The 18,105-nt window shown below is 45.9% G+C and overlaps 1 protein-coding gene across 1 annotated transcript in view; it reads right to left on the minus strand.

Moving 5' to 3' along the window:
• The window catches only part of LOC142243222 (dynein axonemal heavy chain 5-like), a 638,472-nt gene that overhangs the window by 21,411 nt on the left and 598,956 nt on the right, over positions 1–18,105 (minus strand). The window contains exons 75-76 of the mRNA XM_075314893.1: positions 3,725–3,933; positions 2,623–2,844 (exon numbers count right to left, since the gene is read on the minus strand). Coding sequence (XP_075171008.1) covers positions 2,623–2,844; positions 3,725–3,933 — 431 coding nt within the window. The remainder of the gene's footprint in view (positions 1–2,622; positions 2,845–3,724; positions 3,934–18,105) is intronic.

Here is an 18,105-nt window from a genome sequence, read left to right on the forward strand (position 1 = left end):
AATGAGGTCACTTGAGGTCCTCTGATGTCACGTTACCTGTGGTCACAGGTGGTGGACACCAGCTGTGACCACAACTAACAGTGACGACACTGCTGATTGCTGCAGCTCATTCATTCTCTTCCTGGAGCTCACAGCAGGCAGTCATGTTCTATGATCGCACGCCGACAGTTCAAATGTAGCAGAGCTGGATTCATCTTGGGACTTCCTGTGGATTACCTCAGACCTGCAGGGGGGTTTTGGGGTTAATAAAGAGGTGAAAGAGGGTGTTTTTTTTGTATTTTATTTCATATAAATGATTTTTCTGTGTTTGTGTTTATTTACTTTGACTTACAGATTAGTAATTGCTGGTTTCATAGACCCTCCCCATTACTAATCTAGGGCTTAATGACAATTGTGGGCTGTTATTTACCCCTTAATCCCAGCACTTTACCCAGCTCTTCCTGTTTGCACTAGTGTGGTGGCATACTGGGTAATGTCGCATCTAATGGATGAGACAATTCTGGGCAGCTGTAGGGGGCTATTTTTAGGCTGGGGGTGGCCCAATAAGCAATAGTCTCCCCAGCCTGAGAATACCAGCCACCAGCTGTTGGGCTTTATCTTGGTGGGGATCAAAATTGGGGGGAACCACACATTTTTTTCATTATTTATTTAAATAATTATAAAAAAAAAGCCACATGTGGTTCCTCTTAATTTGATATACAGCCAAGATATGCGCATGGCTTGGGGCTGCAGCCTGTAGTCGTGGGCTTTATCTGTGCTTGGTATCATAAAATGGGGGGACCCTACACCAATTTTATTTATTTTTACTGTATGATAGACCTGCAGACAGAGTCTGTGATTGGGAAACTCAAACACGCTGTCACTCAAGGTGGGGGCGCGTCTGACTGCAACCAATCACAGACAGACACCGGTGGGCAGGGAAAGCAGTGCATATGCATGAACGATAATGTGTGGCTCCGAATGTGAATGGGCCACCTGGAAGCAGTGTACAGCCGCGATGAAGCCTCTGTAAGTACAGCACGCTTGCTCCCATCCCCCTATCCGTTTTACCAACATTTTTATTTATTTGTCAGATTCTGGTCCCCACAGATTTATATGGTGATTGTCATCTGGCCCGAAATCCGATTTATTTTAAAAAACAGATAACAGGGACCCGTCAGTCCCAGCTATCTGCGAGTCCGCCCATCACTAGTAGTGACCTATGGCACAATGTATAACTTCCTTCTGTAATGGAAATTGATTTGTTTCCACTTGGGCTACAGTACTGTGGAGACTGTACACTCGGATCCTAACACCTGACTGTGGAATGTCCCTTATACTGAAAAAAAGTTTGCCCAATCGGACAACCTATTTTAATGTCACAGCGTTTGTTTTATTGTTTTCATGCCGTTTCCTCCCCCACCCCAAGGTTAATGAATGGATAGAAAATACATGTTCCCTCAGATATATTTTTATGCTAGGGGTGTGTCTATCACAATAGTATTTATAAGGGGAAATTAGTAGAACAATTAAGAGTATATTTTAGTGCATATAAATTGAGCTTATAAATTCATACTGTTTGATGGTAAATTTCCCTTTGTGCCTTCACATGGACATTTGATATAGTGGGCACTTCTGTGTGTTAGGATGAGAGTACAAATATAAGTCTCTGCACAGCTGTTAAAGCCATTTCTATCTTTAATACATGTCTGCTATATGTAGGGATAAAGGGAGTGTGAGCAAGTCATTGCTGGCTTCTGTCCGAAAATCTGTACACTCTGACAAATGATGTTTTAAGAATCAATGTAGATTGTTTTAGTAAAATGGCAGAGGTGCAGAACTGTATTAAAAGGCTCATCATAACTGATAAAACTGTTGTTAGTGGCAGGTTTTCAGTGATTGAAATAAAATCAAATAGAAAGGACAAAAGACGATGAGAACATCTGAATCTGAAGGATTCTAGACCATGAACATTTATTATAGTGGCTGTAAAATGGCTAACTTCTTATAGATCAATGGCCGGCTAATGGTACAATAGTTATATCCGAAAAATTAATAATATCCTGTAATTATTTGCATACAGTTTTAATATCTTTGCCATTTAGGCTAGATTTACACTAATACCGTACTCTCCACTGAGCAATAGATCGGGGCTCCTGTCAGAATTCACAAAAAAACAGTATTATGATGGGAACTCCAACAGAGACCCAATGGAGCCGTTCACTTCACTGATTGACAGTCTCATTTTTTGTGTATAAAATATGATAGACCAGGCACTCCAACATGAGAACAAAGAATGTTTTGGGTATGTCTGAAAGAAAAGAACACTGCCAAGATGTGAAGGCTCTGTTGGGATTCCCTGTATTAGTGTGTGAACCTAGCCTTTCGTTTAAACCTCATCACTGATAGACATTTGGATCTTTATATGGAGTTATAATGTTCATGTCAAAACTAGAAATCCCAGCATTACATATCATGGCAAAGCTGTAAGTTTTAGATAAAATTTAGCAAAATTGGAGAGAAAGCCACTGTTGGAGATCATCAATAAAGTGTTCACTGCAGACTAGAGTACCTACTGCTGCCTAACTGGCCAATTCTCAGGACTGAAGTCTCTAAAAGCACCCTTTTATACTGGAACCATACCTTTGGTTGAGCTTCCACAAGCTTTGTGTTTCTACGGTCCCAGCCAGCACCATCGAGAAACAATCCATAAATGTATACACCCCCAATATCAGCTGGAGGAGGCGCATTGACATCTTCTTTCATCATTTTGGTGACATCATTATGTAAAATTACACTGTCTAAAGCCCAGCCTTTTGTCAAATTCATGCGGGTTGTTTCCTGTCTCATAGCTGTCAGAAAGCCCTGATGGAAAAATGTTTTTGATTAGATAAAAGGGATTGCACTATATATAAGATTTATTTATTTCTGCCATGAGTTAAGTACTGTATGAATATTAGGATACTAATTTAACATAAAAAATAGATGTATGTACGATCTTCAAATTACCACTCTACACAATTTGAAGGAAGAGTACATCCTTGATTCAAACTCTGTCCACACTAGGTTGCTGCACGTGTCATAAGAAGGTACTATTCACAAGTAAGCACATTTGAAAAGTTTATTTTCTACAACGACCCCTCCACATGTGTTAGATGGTTATATAAAAATAAAGTTGAGCAAAAAAAAATTTGCAGGACCCTGGTAGAGCAGCAACAGTAGACGTCTGTGGCCTCCAGAACAGACCCCTGCAGACCTCCTCTAATCATTTGATATCTCTGGCACCTCCCCTTAGTGGTAGGCCCAACGTGATGTTATGTACTCATCATGCCAAATCAAGATATTGCACCAGGTCTACTCAATAGAAGAGACTTTGGCAGGTAGGAGGAGGTTCGCGGGGCTCCGGTCAAGCTTGCACTTTGATAGCCTGTGGCCGCTGGACAAGCGTACTGTAACTATTTTACTCAACTGGAAAAACAAGTGTGCACCTTCTGGGTATAACGCACTAAAATTAATAAAAAATGTTGCATATACTGGTAGTCGATTGCCTGCAGCAGTCAACCACCAACAATAACAGAAGAGAAGGGGAAGAGACTGGCAGTGGACCCAGTAGCAGTATAGAGGAGCAGTAGGGGATTGATATTAATGATGCATACATGTCTAATTTTAGAACGCACTCGGACAACATGTAAAATAAAAGTAAGGCATGGAAAGCCCCTTAAACAGTTGCTTTGAATCAGCTTACCTGTGGATTAAAAAATCCTGTCATCCAGAATTGATTTGGGCGGCCATCAAATAACCAGCTTCTAAATTGCTGATTTCTTTCCAACAGTTCTGTAAACCAAAAGCCTAGGGTGGCAGAATCCCAGGAAATCTTGTACCAGAGTTTAGGAATCCTGGCATCATACATATTGTCTAAAGCATCTCGCAAGTCTTCTGACATAATGATTGTTCCTATAAAAAACAATTAAGTCTTTATTTTTAAATTAGAGAATGTAACTAAACAAAGATTAAAACATTGGTAAAGAACCTTATAATACCTCTGAATGCTTCCAATTTTAATACAGAGCCATAGGGAGCAGTTTGTGGGAAAATGCCATGACATTTTCCATGGAAAAATTTACACCAGAAAATTGTCAAAATGACCTTGATAAAGAAGGTGCATAACACCTTGAAACTGCACAAAAACGTTGCCATGTTTGGTGCTTTAACGCCAATCTGTGGCACCTCGGCCAAAACTGGTGATGCTTGAGTGGGATTAGGTGTGGCAGAGCAAATTTATCCAAATTTACAACTGCCTGGCACCATCGCCATACTGGTGTAAGGGGCATGTGTTTTACTCTGGCGTGGGGTATGCCATTCTTAAGGCACCGCTGGTCTTAATGAATTGGGCCCTATATGTACAGATATACTTTCAGCTAGAAACATTCTGGAACACCATAAGGTGCAGCCTATCGAAAAAAGCTCTTCCATTAGTTAATGTCTATTTTAAGGGAACATTAGGATGTTAGTAAATTTCTGAAGAAAAAAAAAAAGTGTCAAATTAAGATAAAATAGGAATATACTACATACTATTCCGTCAGATATAGTCAGACAAAATGAACACAGCCTATAACTGTTATGGGAAAGATATTTGGGACAAGTCCGTAAGTCACTTTCAACATCAGTGAAGATCACATATCATCTGTGGGTGTTGATATGTGTCTTGCGCAAAGAAATACTTTGATAAAAATAAATAGAGGAGATACAACTATTTGGGCGGTTTTCCAATGCCAAATATCCTAGCGTGACCACTGTGAGTTATAGCTAAGGATTGCTTAAATTTAGCAGTAGGAGACTCTTAGCAATCTGAAAATATCAATCTCACAGCACATAGGACATGACTAGTTCATTCCAGTCCACCACTCCGAGCAACATTTGTAGCATGGGAAGGAGCTATGTTCTGCGAGGATTTACAGGCAGTCTATGCAAACTACAGCAAGGTCTCTATACCTCCTAATGACGTCCATCAGAGGAATACCACTACTACAAACATTGGTAAATTGTTCTTTATAAGTGCATTGTAAAAATGCTGACAAGGGAAAACAAATATGGATACGACACTATAAACCCTAGTAAACACATGAAAATACAGAAAATAATTGCTATAATTGCCATTTTTTTATGCTACAATATTATCCCCAAAAAACCTTTAAAAAAATCACTACATTTTTTTCAGCGCTGGAGTGGCGCTTTAAATCCAAATCCCCTATCATGCTTATTTGGTAACGCTCAAATCCGGCAACATCCTCTTGTGACAGCAAACTTTGACTGTGCGGAAAGTCCGAAGTGACGTCACAAACACTCAATACAACTCTATGAGAGCAAAAACGAGGCTCTCATAGGCTTGTATTGAGTTGTGACCTCCAGCACGCTATATGAAACACTGGAGCTGCCAATAGGTCACAAATCGCTGTAGACCAACAGGAGCTGTGGGGATAACAGATTAAGATGGCGGGAGGTGAGTATAGGACAGGGAACATAGTACTTAAATTTAAAGCATCACTCCAGCTATGGAATAAAAAACTGGAGTGGTGCTTTAATGAAATTACAGAAATAAATATAAAATTATAGCTTTTGTGCAAGAGTCTTGGCAACCTACACTCTTCCATAATTTCATTTTGTTTCCAAAAATGATACCAACAGTGAAAACTATTTCTCATTTGCACTCTAATGTGGTTGTCTGTTTTCAATAGTCAGGCCGGCAAATGCTTCAGCACAGACCAGCATGAGAATGATGGGTTATCTAGTAATCAGCGATGATGGTCTCGGCCATTAGTATTCATGGTAACAGACGGCTCATTTCTATAAAATATACCCTTGCAGCTTGTCTGCCTGTTATTCTGCTAGTCAGTCATATAGAAATGAAGGTGTATGGTAAGAAAAGTCCTGACCACAGAAATAAGAGCATTTTCGCACGACATGATAGTAGCCTACAACAATAACTGTGCCAAAGGATAAAAGTGAATGTGACTGAACTCGACTAATGGAGATTTATTTTAAAGCCTCTTTGATAGTGTGACCTTCATAAGCATCCATAGAAATAAAGCTTTCTGCATAAAGGTACATCCGTTGGCAGCTGAGCCATGTTTGGAGCATGTGGGTATTCTGTGCCACTGCTATCTGTCAATGCCTACAGCCTGACTCATGGGTGGGAGCAGCTCAACTCAATTAGTGTAAAGAAAGGCTGGACAAGAAACCTCGAGACCTGGGAAGACAAAAATAAATGTGAGATGCTGCAGAATCAACACAATCCAGATCCTGGGATGTGTCTTAATGCAGTCGCTAAATGAGCACATTCACCGACATAATTATCCATAATATATAATATCTACCTATACAGATTAAAGAAATCACTTTTCAAATAGCATGAAGGCTTTAATAAGGGGATGCTTGGTCTAGTCAAAGCCCACATCTGGAGGAAATGGTTAAAGATCTCCTTAGAGGATCAATAGATGTGACACCCTAATACCGTAGCTCAAGTGTGTATGCCAGGTAAAGCAATCACACTAGGTGACCATGTCTTGGATCTCTACAGTCTCTAAATAAGTAAACTTTGCTATGTTTTGCTGAAAACTTTGTAAGACTTGAGAGAAAAAGTTGCCATCTGCCTCTTAGCAGCCCAGTTGTCTGGTATGCTGGCAGCTTTTTAGATTACTAAGAAAATCAACAGATTACCATATGCTCCAGCTGTCCTCTGTCCCCAACCCAGCTTCATCTAATCCTTCTAAGCTTTCAGCGTAGGAGGCAGAGGAATGAACAGATCCTCTCCGATAGAGCTCTTCAGTTTCCGAGCTGGCCAGCCTCAGGTCCAGCAGCCATCGGCCTTCATTCATTCTGGGGCCAGCAGCTTTGATTATGAGCCTTCGTAATATTCTGCCAACCTGAAGAACTTTTCATTTTCTGAGTAAATTATTAACGTATTGCCAAGATTGTTTTCGATACAGAAGATACCATACAATTGAAATCATTACTCCCCTGCAATTTTCAACACTAATGCTAAACTGTATTTCTAAATATTCAGCGTACCACATACAACTGCAGCAAGGAGTAAACAGCATACTGAATATCCAGTGTATTCTGTAGGTGGGTTGTGGGAAGTGACCCTGGTTATGTAAGGGGTAGTCGGACCCCTGGTAGTGAAGGAGCGGTTTTTCCCCCCCTGAAGACGCCACAGTAGTATGGTGGCAAATTGTAAATGTTGATGGTAAAATGTTACCTGTCATAAACTGTTTCCCCACTAGGTGCCAGTGTAGAGCAGTGGTTCCCCTGGTAACAGTGGCAGGGAAGGAAAGGGCAGGGCAGCCTAGGTGGGGAAGGAAGGGTTCTGAATGCAGAGTCCAGTGTGCAGTGAGATGTGAGAGGCGAGCAAGCTCGGTCTGAGGTGACGGGGCAGAGTGTGGGAGTGAGACGAGGCAGTCAGCCTGAGTGAGTACTCTTGGCTAGAAAGCAGAGGAAACCCATGAGAAACGGTGCAAGAGTTGGGACTAGTCCAGAGCCGGTGGTGTGTACTAGAGTGGAGTGCAGCTATCAGGGGGATAACAAGTGGCCCCTGCAGGCGAAGGTTAGTGCCCTGACAAAGAAGTGGAGAGGTGAGAACTTATCCAGAGTCGGTAGTGTGTGCTGGATCTGCCCTACAGTAAATCCGGGTTAGAGCGCAGCTACTAGGGGGTTAACGTATGTCCCCTGCAGGCAAAGGAAAGTGCCCGTAGAGAAAAGGAAACCGTTTTTGTAGAAAAGGACCTGTAACTTGTAACGTACTAAAGTAAACCTGCTGCAAACAAAAAGATGGAAGCTTTGTTTAATAAATCGGTGTTTGGTTTATCTGCTGCCTGCAATTGTCTCTTTCCTGAAAGTGAAGAAGGAGCTGGAGAGCACAGAAAGAACGCTGTCATGAATGGGCCCCATGCATCCACACTCTGCCCCAACAACACACCTGTTTTGCAAGTAACGGCCGGGCCGGGGTTCAGCCTGCGGCCCACAAGGCGAGGGGACCCGACTACACCCCCTGAGGCGCCCCCTGCCCCCGTTACATTTTGGCGTAGTCGGCAGGATCAAGCCTGCATGCAAGAAACCCCGACCAGAGACTGTGAGGAAGATCAAGTGGTGCCTGACGTGCTGAACAGGCCACAAGATGGCGGCAAGATGGCGGCCGTCCTCATGGACTCAGCAGAGGCGCGAAAAGTTGGCGCCAAACGAAAAACGCTGGGCTGGCCTGGGAGGAAGAAGCCCAGAGTGCACCGCCCAAAGAGGGGAGGTACCTGCCCCAAGAAGCTGCAGAGGTCTAGAGACGTGGGCAGCGCCGCAAGAAAGAAAAGGCGTCATCAACGCTATGCAGACCTGGTGGGTGAAGCCGGGGGCGGAGTGTGTGCTAAAGCGGGAAAAGAAGAACCGCCTCCACCCTCCCCGGCACCATTGCAATCCCAGCAGCAGAAGCAACAGTTCCAGTTACCTGCGCTAAACAGAATGGAGGCCAGGACAGACAAGCAAGCCGTAGCGGGCGCGCTGGTGCCCGTAGGACGCAGAAGAGAACGTCCGATGGAGAGCTCGGTGGGAGAGTTACCCACCATCACGTTGCCGGCAAGCATGATACCGGCCGTGACTGGAGTCTCGGAGAAACCAGCAAAGGTCACGTTTTTTACCTCATGGGATGCCGTTACCGGGGAAACGACGACGGAAGTCCGGGCCACCTACAAGTCCCGGCTGACTCTGGAGAGCGGGCCACCAGGAGCATCCGTACAGATTCCGGAGGCGCCCGCGTCTGTTAAGGTAGGCCCTCTGCCCCCCTCAGGAGTTAAGGCCCCGTACTGGCAAGATATCCCAGAACCAGAGGTAATCGTCCGGAAGAGAGTGATTTGTTTGCCGTTGAAAACCAGTACTATTGAAAGCCGGTGAATGTTTCCAGTTACAGTAACGTTAAAAGTACTGAACCCGGGAGGAGCTTAATGCAGAACTGTGCGTGGACTCCTTCCGTGACTGTTAAGAAGGAATCTTGTTGTCTTGTTGTTTTCTGCCCACCCAAAGACCGGGAGTGCTTGGAAATAGCCTCCGGGCAGAAGGTCAGCTAAGACCGGGAGCGCCTGAGGAGGGCCTCCGGGCAGATGTGCGACTAAGACCGGGAGCTTCCCTGGAGGGACTCCGGGCACCAAACTTGTGTGCCAGTCTGTGTGTTTTAAGTATTGTGTTTTCCTACATGTGTTGTTTTGCAGGTACGAACCTCGCCAGGAGGCTGAGGTTAAAGAGGGGAGGAATGTAAGGGGTAGTCGGACCCCTGGTAGTGAAGGAGCGATTTTTCCCCCCCTGAAGACGCCACAGTAGTATGGTGGCAAATTGTAAATGTTGATGGTAAAATGTTACCTGTCATAAACTGTTTCCCCACTAGGTGCCAGTGTAGAGCAGTGGTTCCCCTGGTAACAGTGGCAGGGAAGGAAAGGGCAGGGCAGCCTAGGTGGGGAAGGAAGGGTTCTGAATGCAGAGTCCAGTGTGCAGTGAGATGTGAGAGGCGAGCAAGCTCGGTCTGAGGTGACGGGGCAGAGTGTGGGAGTGAGACGAGGCAGTCAGCCTGAGTGAGTACTCTTGGCTAGAAAGCAGAGGAAACCCATGAGAAACGGTGGAAGAGTTGGGACTAGTCCAGAGTCGGTGGTGTGTACTAGAGTGGAGTGCAGCTATCAGGGGGATAACAAGTGGCCCCTGCAGGCGAAGGTTAGTGCCCTGACAAAGAAGTGGAGAGGTGAGAACTTATCCAGAGTCGGTAGTGTGTGCTGGATCTGCCCTACAGTAAATCCGGGTTAGAGCGCAGCTACTAGGGGGTTAACGTATGTCCCCTGCAGGCAAAGGAAAGTGCCCGTAGAGAAAAGGAAACCGTTTTTGTAGAAAAGGACCTGTAACTTGTAACGTACTAAAGTACACCTGCTGCAAACAAAAAGATGGAAGCTTTGTTTAATAAATCGGTGTTTGGTTTATCTGCTGCCTGCAATTGTCTCTTTCCTGAAAGTGAAGAAGGAGCTGGAGAGCACAGAAAGAACGCTGTCATGAATGGGCCCCATGCATCCCCACTCTGCCCCAACAACACACCTGTTTTGCAAGTAACGGCCGGGCCGGGGTTCAGCCTGCGGCCCACAAGGCGAGGGGACCCGAATACACCCCCTGAGGCGCCCCCTGCCCCCGTTACAGTTATGTAAGGGTCTCCAGGTTTCAATACAACAGCTGGGTTTAAGATTGATGTTAGAGTCATTGTATTAGTATGGGATTTGTGGCTAATTATACAATTAGCTTGGATCCATTGTGCAATGTTTGCTTATTTTACTGTACTTCGGAGGGGAGAAACGATCTGACAAGACGTGCAGGAGAGTATTGACAGTTTAACTGCTCCGAAACAACCGGACATGTCAATAGCATGTCCCAGGCAGTGACAGGGCCTCACTTTATGAGTTGTGTGACCCGACTCGCTCTGAATGAAGTAGCAGTGTGCATTGACATGAGAACACCTTTGCCTCCTGCATCTGTCAAGTGACAACAAATCAACCGTACTGAGCATGGAATTATTCACAGGGGATCCGAATGTATCATTTCTTTTCCACTTTGCGTAAAGTACAATAATAATTGAAGTTTTAAGGCAAACGGTTAGATAAAAAGTGAAAAGTTAAACATGTTCAGAAATACAATTATATATATAATATGGGCTGAAAGTGCACACTCCCAGCTGCAATATGAGAGTTTTCACATCCAAATCGGAGAAGGGGTTTAGGAATCATAGCTCTGTAATGCATAGCCTCCTCTTTTTCAAGGGACCAAAAGTAATTGGACAAGGGACTCTAAGGGCTGCAATTAACTCTGAAGGCGTCTCCCTCGTTAACCTGTAATCAATGAAGTAGTTAAAAGGTCTGGGGTTGATTACAGGTGTGTGGTTTTGCATTTGGAAGCTGTTGCTGTGACCAGACAACATGCGGTCTAAGGAACTCTCAATTGAGGTGAAGCAGAACATCCTGAGGCTGAAAAAAAAGAAAAAATCCATCAGAGAGATAGCAGACATGCTTGGAGTAGCAAAATCAACAGTCGGGTACATTCTGAGAAAAAAGGAATTGACTGGTGAGCTTGCGAACTCAAAAAGGCCTGGGCGTCCACGGATGACAACAGTGGTGGATGATCGCCGCATACTTTCTTTGGTGAAGAAGAACCCGTTCACAACATCAACTGAAGTCCAGAACACTCTCAGTGAAGTAGGTGTATCTGTCTCTAAGTCAACAGTAAAGAGAAGACTCCATGAAAGTAAATACAAAGGGTTCACATCTAGATGCAAACCATTCATCAATTCCAAAAATAGACAGGCCAGAGTTAAATTTGCTGAAAAACACCTCATGAAGCCAGCTCAGTTCTGGAAAAGTATTCTATGGACAGATGAGACAAAGATCAACCTGTACCAGAATGATGGGAAGAAAAAAGTTTGGAGAAGAAAGGAAACGGCACATGATCCAAGGCACACCACATCCTCTGTAAAACATGGTGGAGGCAACGTGATGGCATGGGCATGCATGGCTTTCAATGGCACTGGGTCACTTGTGTTTATTGATGACATAACAGCAGACAAGAGTAGCCGGATGAATTCTGAAGTGTACCGGGATATACTTTCAGCCCAGATTCAGCCAAATGCCGCAAAGTTGATCGGACGGCGCTTCATAGTACAGATGGACAATGACCCCAAGCATACAGCCAAAGCTACCCAGGAGTTCACGAGTGCAAAAAAGTGGAACATTCTGCAATGGCCAAGTCAATCACCAGATCTTAACCCAATTGAGCATTCATTTCACTTGCTCAAATCCAGACTTAAGACGGAAAGACACACAAACAAGCAAGACCTGAAGGCTGCAGCTGTAAAGGCCTGGCAAAGCATTAAGAAGGAGGAAACCCAGCGTTTGGTGATGTCCATGGGTTCCAGACTTAAGGCAGTGATTGCCTCCAAAGGATTCGCAACAAAATATTGAAAATAAAAATATTTTGCTTGGGCTTGGTTTATTTGTCCAATTACGTTTGACCCCCTAAAATGTGGAGTGTTTGTAAAGAAATGTGTACAATTCCTACAATTTCTATCAGATATTTTTGTTCAAACCTTCAAATTAAACGTTACAATCTGCACTTGAATTCTGTTGTAGAGGTTTCATTTCAAATCCAATGTGGTGGCATGCAGAGCCCAACTCGCGAAAATTGTGTCACTGTCCAAATATTTCTGTGACCAGTGTGATGGACAGAGCTGGAGAATCACATACCTCCACCTGTGGGTGTATCCGGTTGGGTTTAAGAGACTGTTAGTTTTAGAAACAGATAGAGGTCTGAGAGTGCTGCACATGGAGGATGTGTGCTGGAGGTCTCAGTCTGTGTGAAGACTGGAGACAGACTTCTGGAAATCAGTCCAGTTGAGGACTGGGGAAAAGACTGTAGCCTGGCTGGAGAGTGTTGGAGGCTGCAGGAAGCAACCCACAGTGAGCAGTGAGTGTTTTAAATAAACTGCCAGAAGTTTTATAAAGAGACTGTAGCTGTGTTGCTAAAGCTACCTCAGACCGCTGCAAGTGAGTGGAACCCCCCAGGTTGTGGGGTGCAACCTTACAATATATATATATATATACTAGAAGGTGGCCCGATTCTACGCATCGGGTATTCTAGAATTTACGTATTGTGTAGTTCATGTATGATTTTTGTTATATATATATATAGATGTTGTTGTGTGTAGTTACCAAGTGTTTGTGTAGGGCGCTGTACATGTTCTGAGTGTCGCGGGGGGTGAGAGCGGTGTTGTATGTGTGTTGCGTGTGTTGCGTTGTTTGTGGAGCGCTGTGTGTCTGTAGCGTTGTGTGTGTGTGTGTGTGTTGTGCGGTTTGTGTGGGTGTGGTGTGTTTTGGGGGGAGGTATGTTTTGAGCAATGTGTGTGTTGTGCAGTATGTGCGTATATTTGTGTGTGCAGCGTTGTCTGTGTGGGTGTCTGTGTAGGGCGTTGTTTGTGATTCCTAGTGTGTGTGTGTTGTGCAGTGCGCGTGTGTGTGTGTGTTGGGGGGAGGTGTGCACCTCCCATCGTGCTCCACCCGCCATGCTGCGCACTTGCAAACGTGCTCCATCCGCCATGCTGCGCACTCCTAAACGTGCTCCATCCGCCATGCTGCGCACTCCCAAACGTGGTCCATCCGCCATGCTGCGCACTTCTAAACGTGCTCCATCCGCCATACTGCGCACTCCCGATCGTGCACCATCCGGCATGCTGCGCACTCCCAAACGTGCTCCATCCGCCATGCTGCGCACTCCCAAACGTGCTCCATCCGCCATGCTGCGCATTCTCAAACGTGCTCCATCCGCCATGCTGCGCACTCCCAAACGTGCTCCAGTGCGCAGTATGGCGGATGGAGCACGTTTGGGAGTGCGCAGCATGGCGGATGGAGCACGTTTGGGAGTGCGCAGCATGGCGGATGGACCACGTTTGGGAGTGCGCAGCATGGCGGATGGACCACGTTTGGGAGTGCGCAGCATGGGGGATGCAGCACGATGGGGAGTGCGCAGTATGGCGGATGGAGCACGTTTGCTCAGCCTCTCTCCTTCCAGCCTCCCTCAGCATCAGCCTCCCCTCCTCAGCCTTCCTGAGGATCAGCCTCTCTCGTCCCAGCCTCCTTCCTCCCAGCCTTCCCATCCCAGCCTCCTTCAGCATCAGCATTCCCCTCTTCCCTATGATCAGCCTCTCTGCTCCCAGCCTCCTCCAGCACGGCCTGGTCCTCTGCCGACACTCACACACCGGATCGCATCCACTCACACACACACCCGATCGCATCCACTCACACACACACCCGATCGCATCCACTCACACACACACCCGATCGCATCCACTCACACACACACCCGATCGCATCAACTCACACACACACCCGATCGCATCCACTCACACACACCCGATCGCATACACTCACACACACCCGATCGCATACACTCACACACACCCGATCGCATACACTCACACACACCCGATCGCATCCACTCACACACACCCGATCGCATCCACTCACACACACCCGATCGCATCCACTCACACACACAGACACTGACGATATCGCACTTACGCGCTCATACTCACAACATCCGGGGATATCACATGCTTCTGGCCATGTGATCCTCCGTCAGGTCCTGGAAGATCACAACAGCACATTTTCGCCGCCGAGAAGCAAGCGATATCCCAGGATGTTGTGAGTATGTGGATGCGATGTGAGGTGTGTGTGAGGTGTGTGTGAGGTGTGTGTAAGAGTGAGTGTGAGTGTGATCTGATGTGTGTGTATGTTTGTGTGTGTGCGTGTGGATCTTCTGGCGCAGCAGGACCTTGATGGGCTTGATACCAACGTATCCACACCACTCCCACCACTGCCGTGCGAGCGGGGGCCGGGGGGGGGGAGGGGGGGGGGGGAGGGAGTACAGTACTCACCTCCGTGACAGCGCTTGTAACCATGCGAGCATGGTTAGCAACGTATCCACACCAGTCCTGTGCGAGCGGGGGCGGGGGCGGGGGGCGGGGGGGGAGGGGGGGGGGGTGGGCAGGGAGTACCGTACTCACCTCCGTGACAGCCGTGTCAGTTCGAGAAATGCGCGGGAGGAGGGAGGGGGTGGGGCCAGAGCTAACGTGCATTGCGTGAGGGGGGCGGGGCGTGGCGTGGCCGAATTGCCAATGCCTGCAGGGTGCCGGGGCGAGAGGCCAATCTGTGGGGGGGGCGGAGCCTGGGCGAGCGGCTGGCCAATCCGTGTGGGGGCGCAGCCTGGGCGAGCGGCCAATCCGTGTGGGGGGGCGGGGCCATGGCGAGGCCAGCGGCCAATCAGCTTTGTGTCACCGTAAGGACACAATTTTGGAGCATGACAGACAGACAGACAGATAGATAGACAGACAGACAGACAGACAGACAGACAGAATAAGGCAATTATATATATAGATATATATATATATATATATATATATATATATATATATATATATATATATATACTAGCTGTAGTACCCGGGCGTTGCCGGGGATAGTAACTGTCTCTTTGTCACTCTCCCAGTATGTCTGTCTATGTCTGTCTATCTTTTTCTGTCTGTGTGTCTGTCTCTCTGTGTGTCTGTGGCTCTGTCTGTGTGTCTGTCTCCTTCCTTGTCTGTCTCTGTATCAGTCTCTCTGTCTGGCTCCCTATCTCTGTGTCTGTCTCTTTCCCCCTCTGTCTGTCTCTTTCCCTGTTTGCCTCTTTCTCTGTCTGTGCTTATGTCTGTCTGTCTCTTTCCCCCTCTGTCTCTATCTCTATCTGTCTTTTCACTGACATCTTATTACCTCACACATAAGCTTCTTATACTAACAATTTCTTTTGTTCCTATAGCAACCACTCACAGCTCCTATTAATAAGCTGTAGCTCCTATCTCCATTGACTTTAATGAAGACTGGTGTTTTGGAGAGTAACTAACGTACGGGGTTAAATTTTCCTGTGAAAACATAGTCTATGATGTTCCCTGAGTCACATGGGGTGTCTGTGCAAAATTTCGTGATTGTAAATGCGACGGTGCGAATTCCTTTAGCGGACATACACACATACATTCACTTCGCTTTATATATTATAATATATATATATATATATATATATATATATATATATATGTATGTATGATGTCCCTGGACTATCAGGTCGTCACAGGGTACTGCACACCCTACCCCTTAGTGCAGTATTCAAATCCCTCATGGTTCTGGGTCCCCATCTTACAGTGCTGCCTCCAGCAGCAAATCAAATCCTATGACCACCCTGCACCTCACCCACCAGACACACCAGTGGGCAGCTTGAGCGGAATAGGGTCGCCCACCTAGGGGTCAGGATGGGAGGGTCAGGAGAGTGTCAGTGAAGTGAATTGGAGTGAAGTGAAGGAGAGGGAGTGAAGTGGAGGAAGCAGGGAGCGGTGGCTCCCGAAAGTAGGTGTCTAGGTTGCAGGCGTTGTCTGGGCCTAGAGGAGTCAGACCTCCGGTCGCAGGGGATTGAGGCGAGGTGCCTAGTACTTGTCAGAAGGACGGTCAGCAGCCTGGTCCGATCTCCGGTCCGGGACTGAAGGCACACAAGGGTACACAGACCCTAGGTCGGGGAGAAGCTTCAGGCAACCCGGCAATTAACCTGCGGAGAGCAGCGCCTTTATGGACTGTTCCCACTAGCTCCACAATCGGGGCACTAGCGCAACGAGGGGGATAGGGCCTTCCACATACACAGCCCACAAGATCCCAATCGTGAGCCCTGAGAGCAGGCTCCCACACTTAGCCACAGTGGGGAGCGGGGCCCGGCAAGTTCCAAACTACCGGGCCACTTCAGTAAATCTCAACTTTGTGCCAGGAGGCAGGTCACAGAGCACCAAGCAGCACTGTAGGGGACGGGACCCGGATGAGCTCCCCGAGAGAGGCAGCGGCACTTAGAGACTTGGTTTACCCGGTTGTTAGCGTCTGCTTACTGGCTGAGTGAGTACGAGTGATCTCCCCGTCACGGCACCCAGCATCATCTTCCAGAGTCCCGGGGCATACCCCTACCCGTGGAGGGTAATAACACCTTGCTGCCCCAATCCATCACCCCGGGTACTCCCAACAATGGAAGCGGGGGTACTCCCAACAATGGCAGCACTCCCAAATACCACACACCACAGGTGGCATCACGAACTATCATCCCCTTTTAAACACTCCCTTTCGCTTTAGAGTGTGGCCCCGAGCCCCCGGGTCCAGAGACCCTCGGGCCACGAACGGACATTGCCCATGGATCCGAGTGGTTCGATCTGCTGCTGGGGCGGCACTTTTTATATATATATATATATATATATATATATATATATATATATATATATATATATATATATATATATATATATATATATATATATATATATATATATATATATATAAATAAATGCCACGTTTGTTTGGGGGTGTACTTTCTTTTAAATCAATGTTAAAATGGCTGTTTATTTCTCTTTCATAGATTTATTCTTCCTGATAGTAAAATGATTTAGAGCTATATTCATGAAAGGAATAACAATGTTTCTTTTTACAGAAGTCTAGTTAAGCATTAAAACAACTGTATGATTCAATGTATTTTGTCTGGGTATTGCAGGCATGTTTGTTTTACTCTTGGATGACTAGTCCAAGCGACCAGTTCCCAGAAGATTCTCTCCTCCCTCCACTCCACTAAACTGACAGGTTCTACCTGCCCCAACCCACCGATCTACACACAGAGAGAGGCCAGTCAGGGTCCTGGCACGTGCTCTGCCGCCATTGGCAGTATGCCACTGTTCTCCATTTAACAAAAATTACGTAAAATTAAAAACTGCAATACCAAAAGGTTAATGTCTTGCTACACTTTTACTTGTCCAGTGTAATAATGGTACCTGCAACAAGAATACGACACACTGTTGCCAAGCTATGTTTTACTGCAAATACCTCCCTAGAAATGCAGTTATCATTTTTTAATTGGTTTTAACTTTTAAATTATCATGCCTTTGACCAGATATGCACTTTACATGATACATTGCTATGTAGCAAAATATAGGTTCATATTTGGAAAGAAATATGAAGCAACAGTATTATTATGGGGTGTACAATAAAATGGACTATTAAAACATATTAAAAAATTAAAATGTGTAATTTTTTAACAATTAAAAACAACAACATTTTCCTGGCTAATACATAAAAGAAAAGAACAAGAAAAGCTGGTTAGGCTCATATCCCAGAAGGAAGCACATGTAACAGTTCACTATGTTCCGGTGGTGTGTACGGGTGTAATACCGGACTATTACAAAGAGGAAGTGTGCAAAAAATGAAGGGGTTAATAACAGCCCACAGCTGCTACTAAGCCCTAGATTAGTGATGGGAGGCATCTATGAGACACCCTCATCACTATTCTGTAAGTGAATGTACTGTAAATAAATACAAACAAAAAATCCTTTATTTGGAATAAAATACAAAAAAACACCCTCTTTCACCACTTTATTAACCCCCCTAAACACCCCTGCAGATCAGATGTAATCCACATGAGGTACCACAGCGATTCAGCTCTGCTATGTCTCGGTCACATCGA

This window comes from Anomaloglossus baeobatrachus, chromosome 6, assembly GCF_048569485.1.
Source record: "Anomaloglossus baeobatrachus isolate aAnoBae1 chromosome 6, aAnoBae1.hap1, whole genome shotgun sequence".
Taxonomy (NCBI): Eukaryota; Metazoa; Chordata; class Amphibia; order Anura; family Aromobatidae; genus Anomaloglossus; species Anomaloglossus baeobatrachus.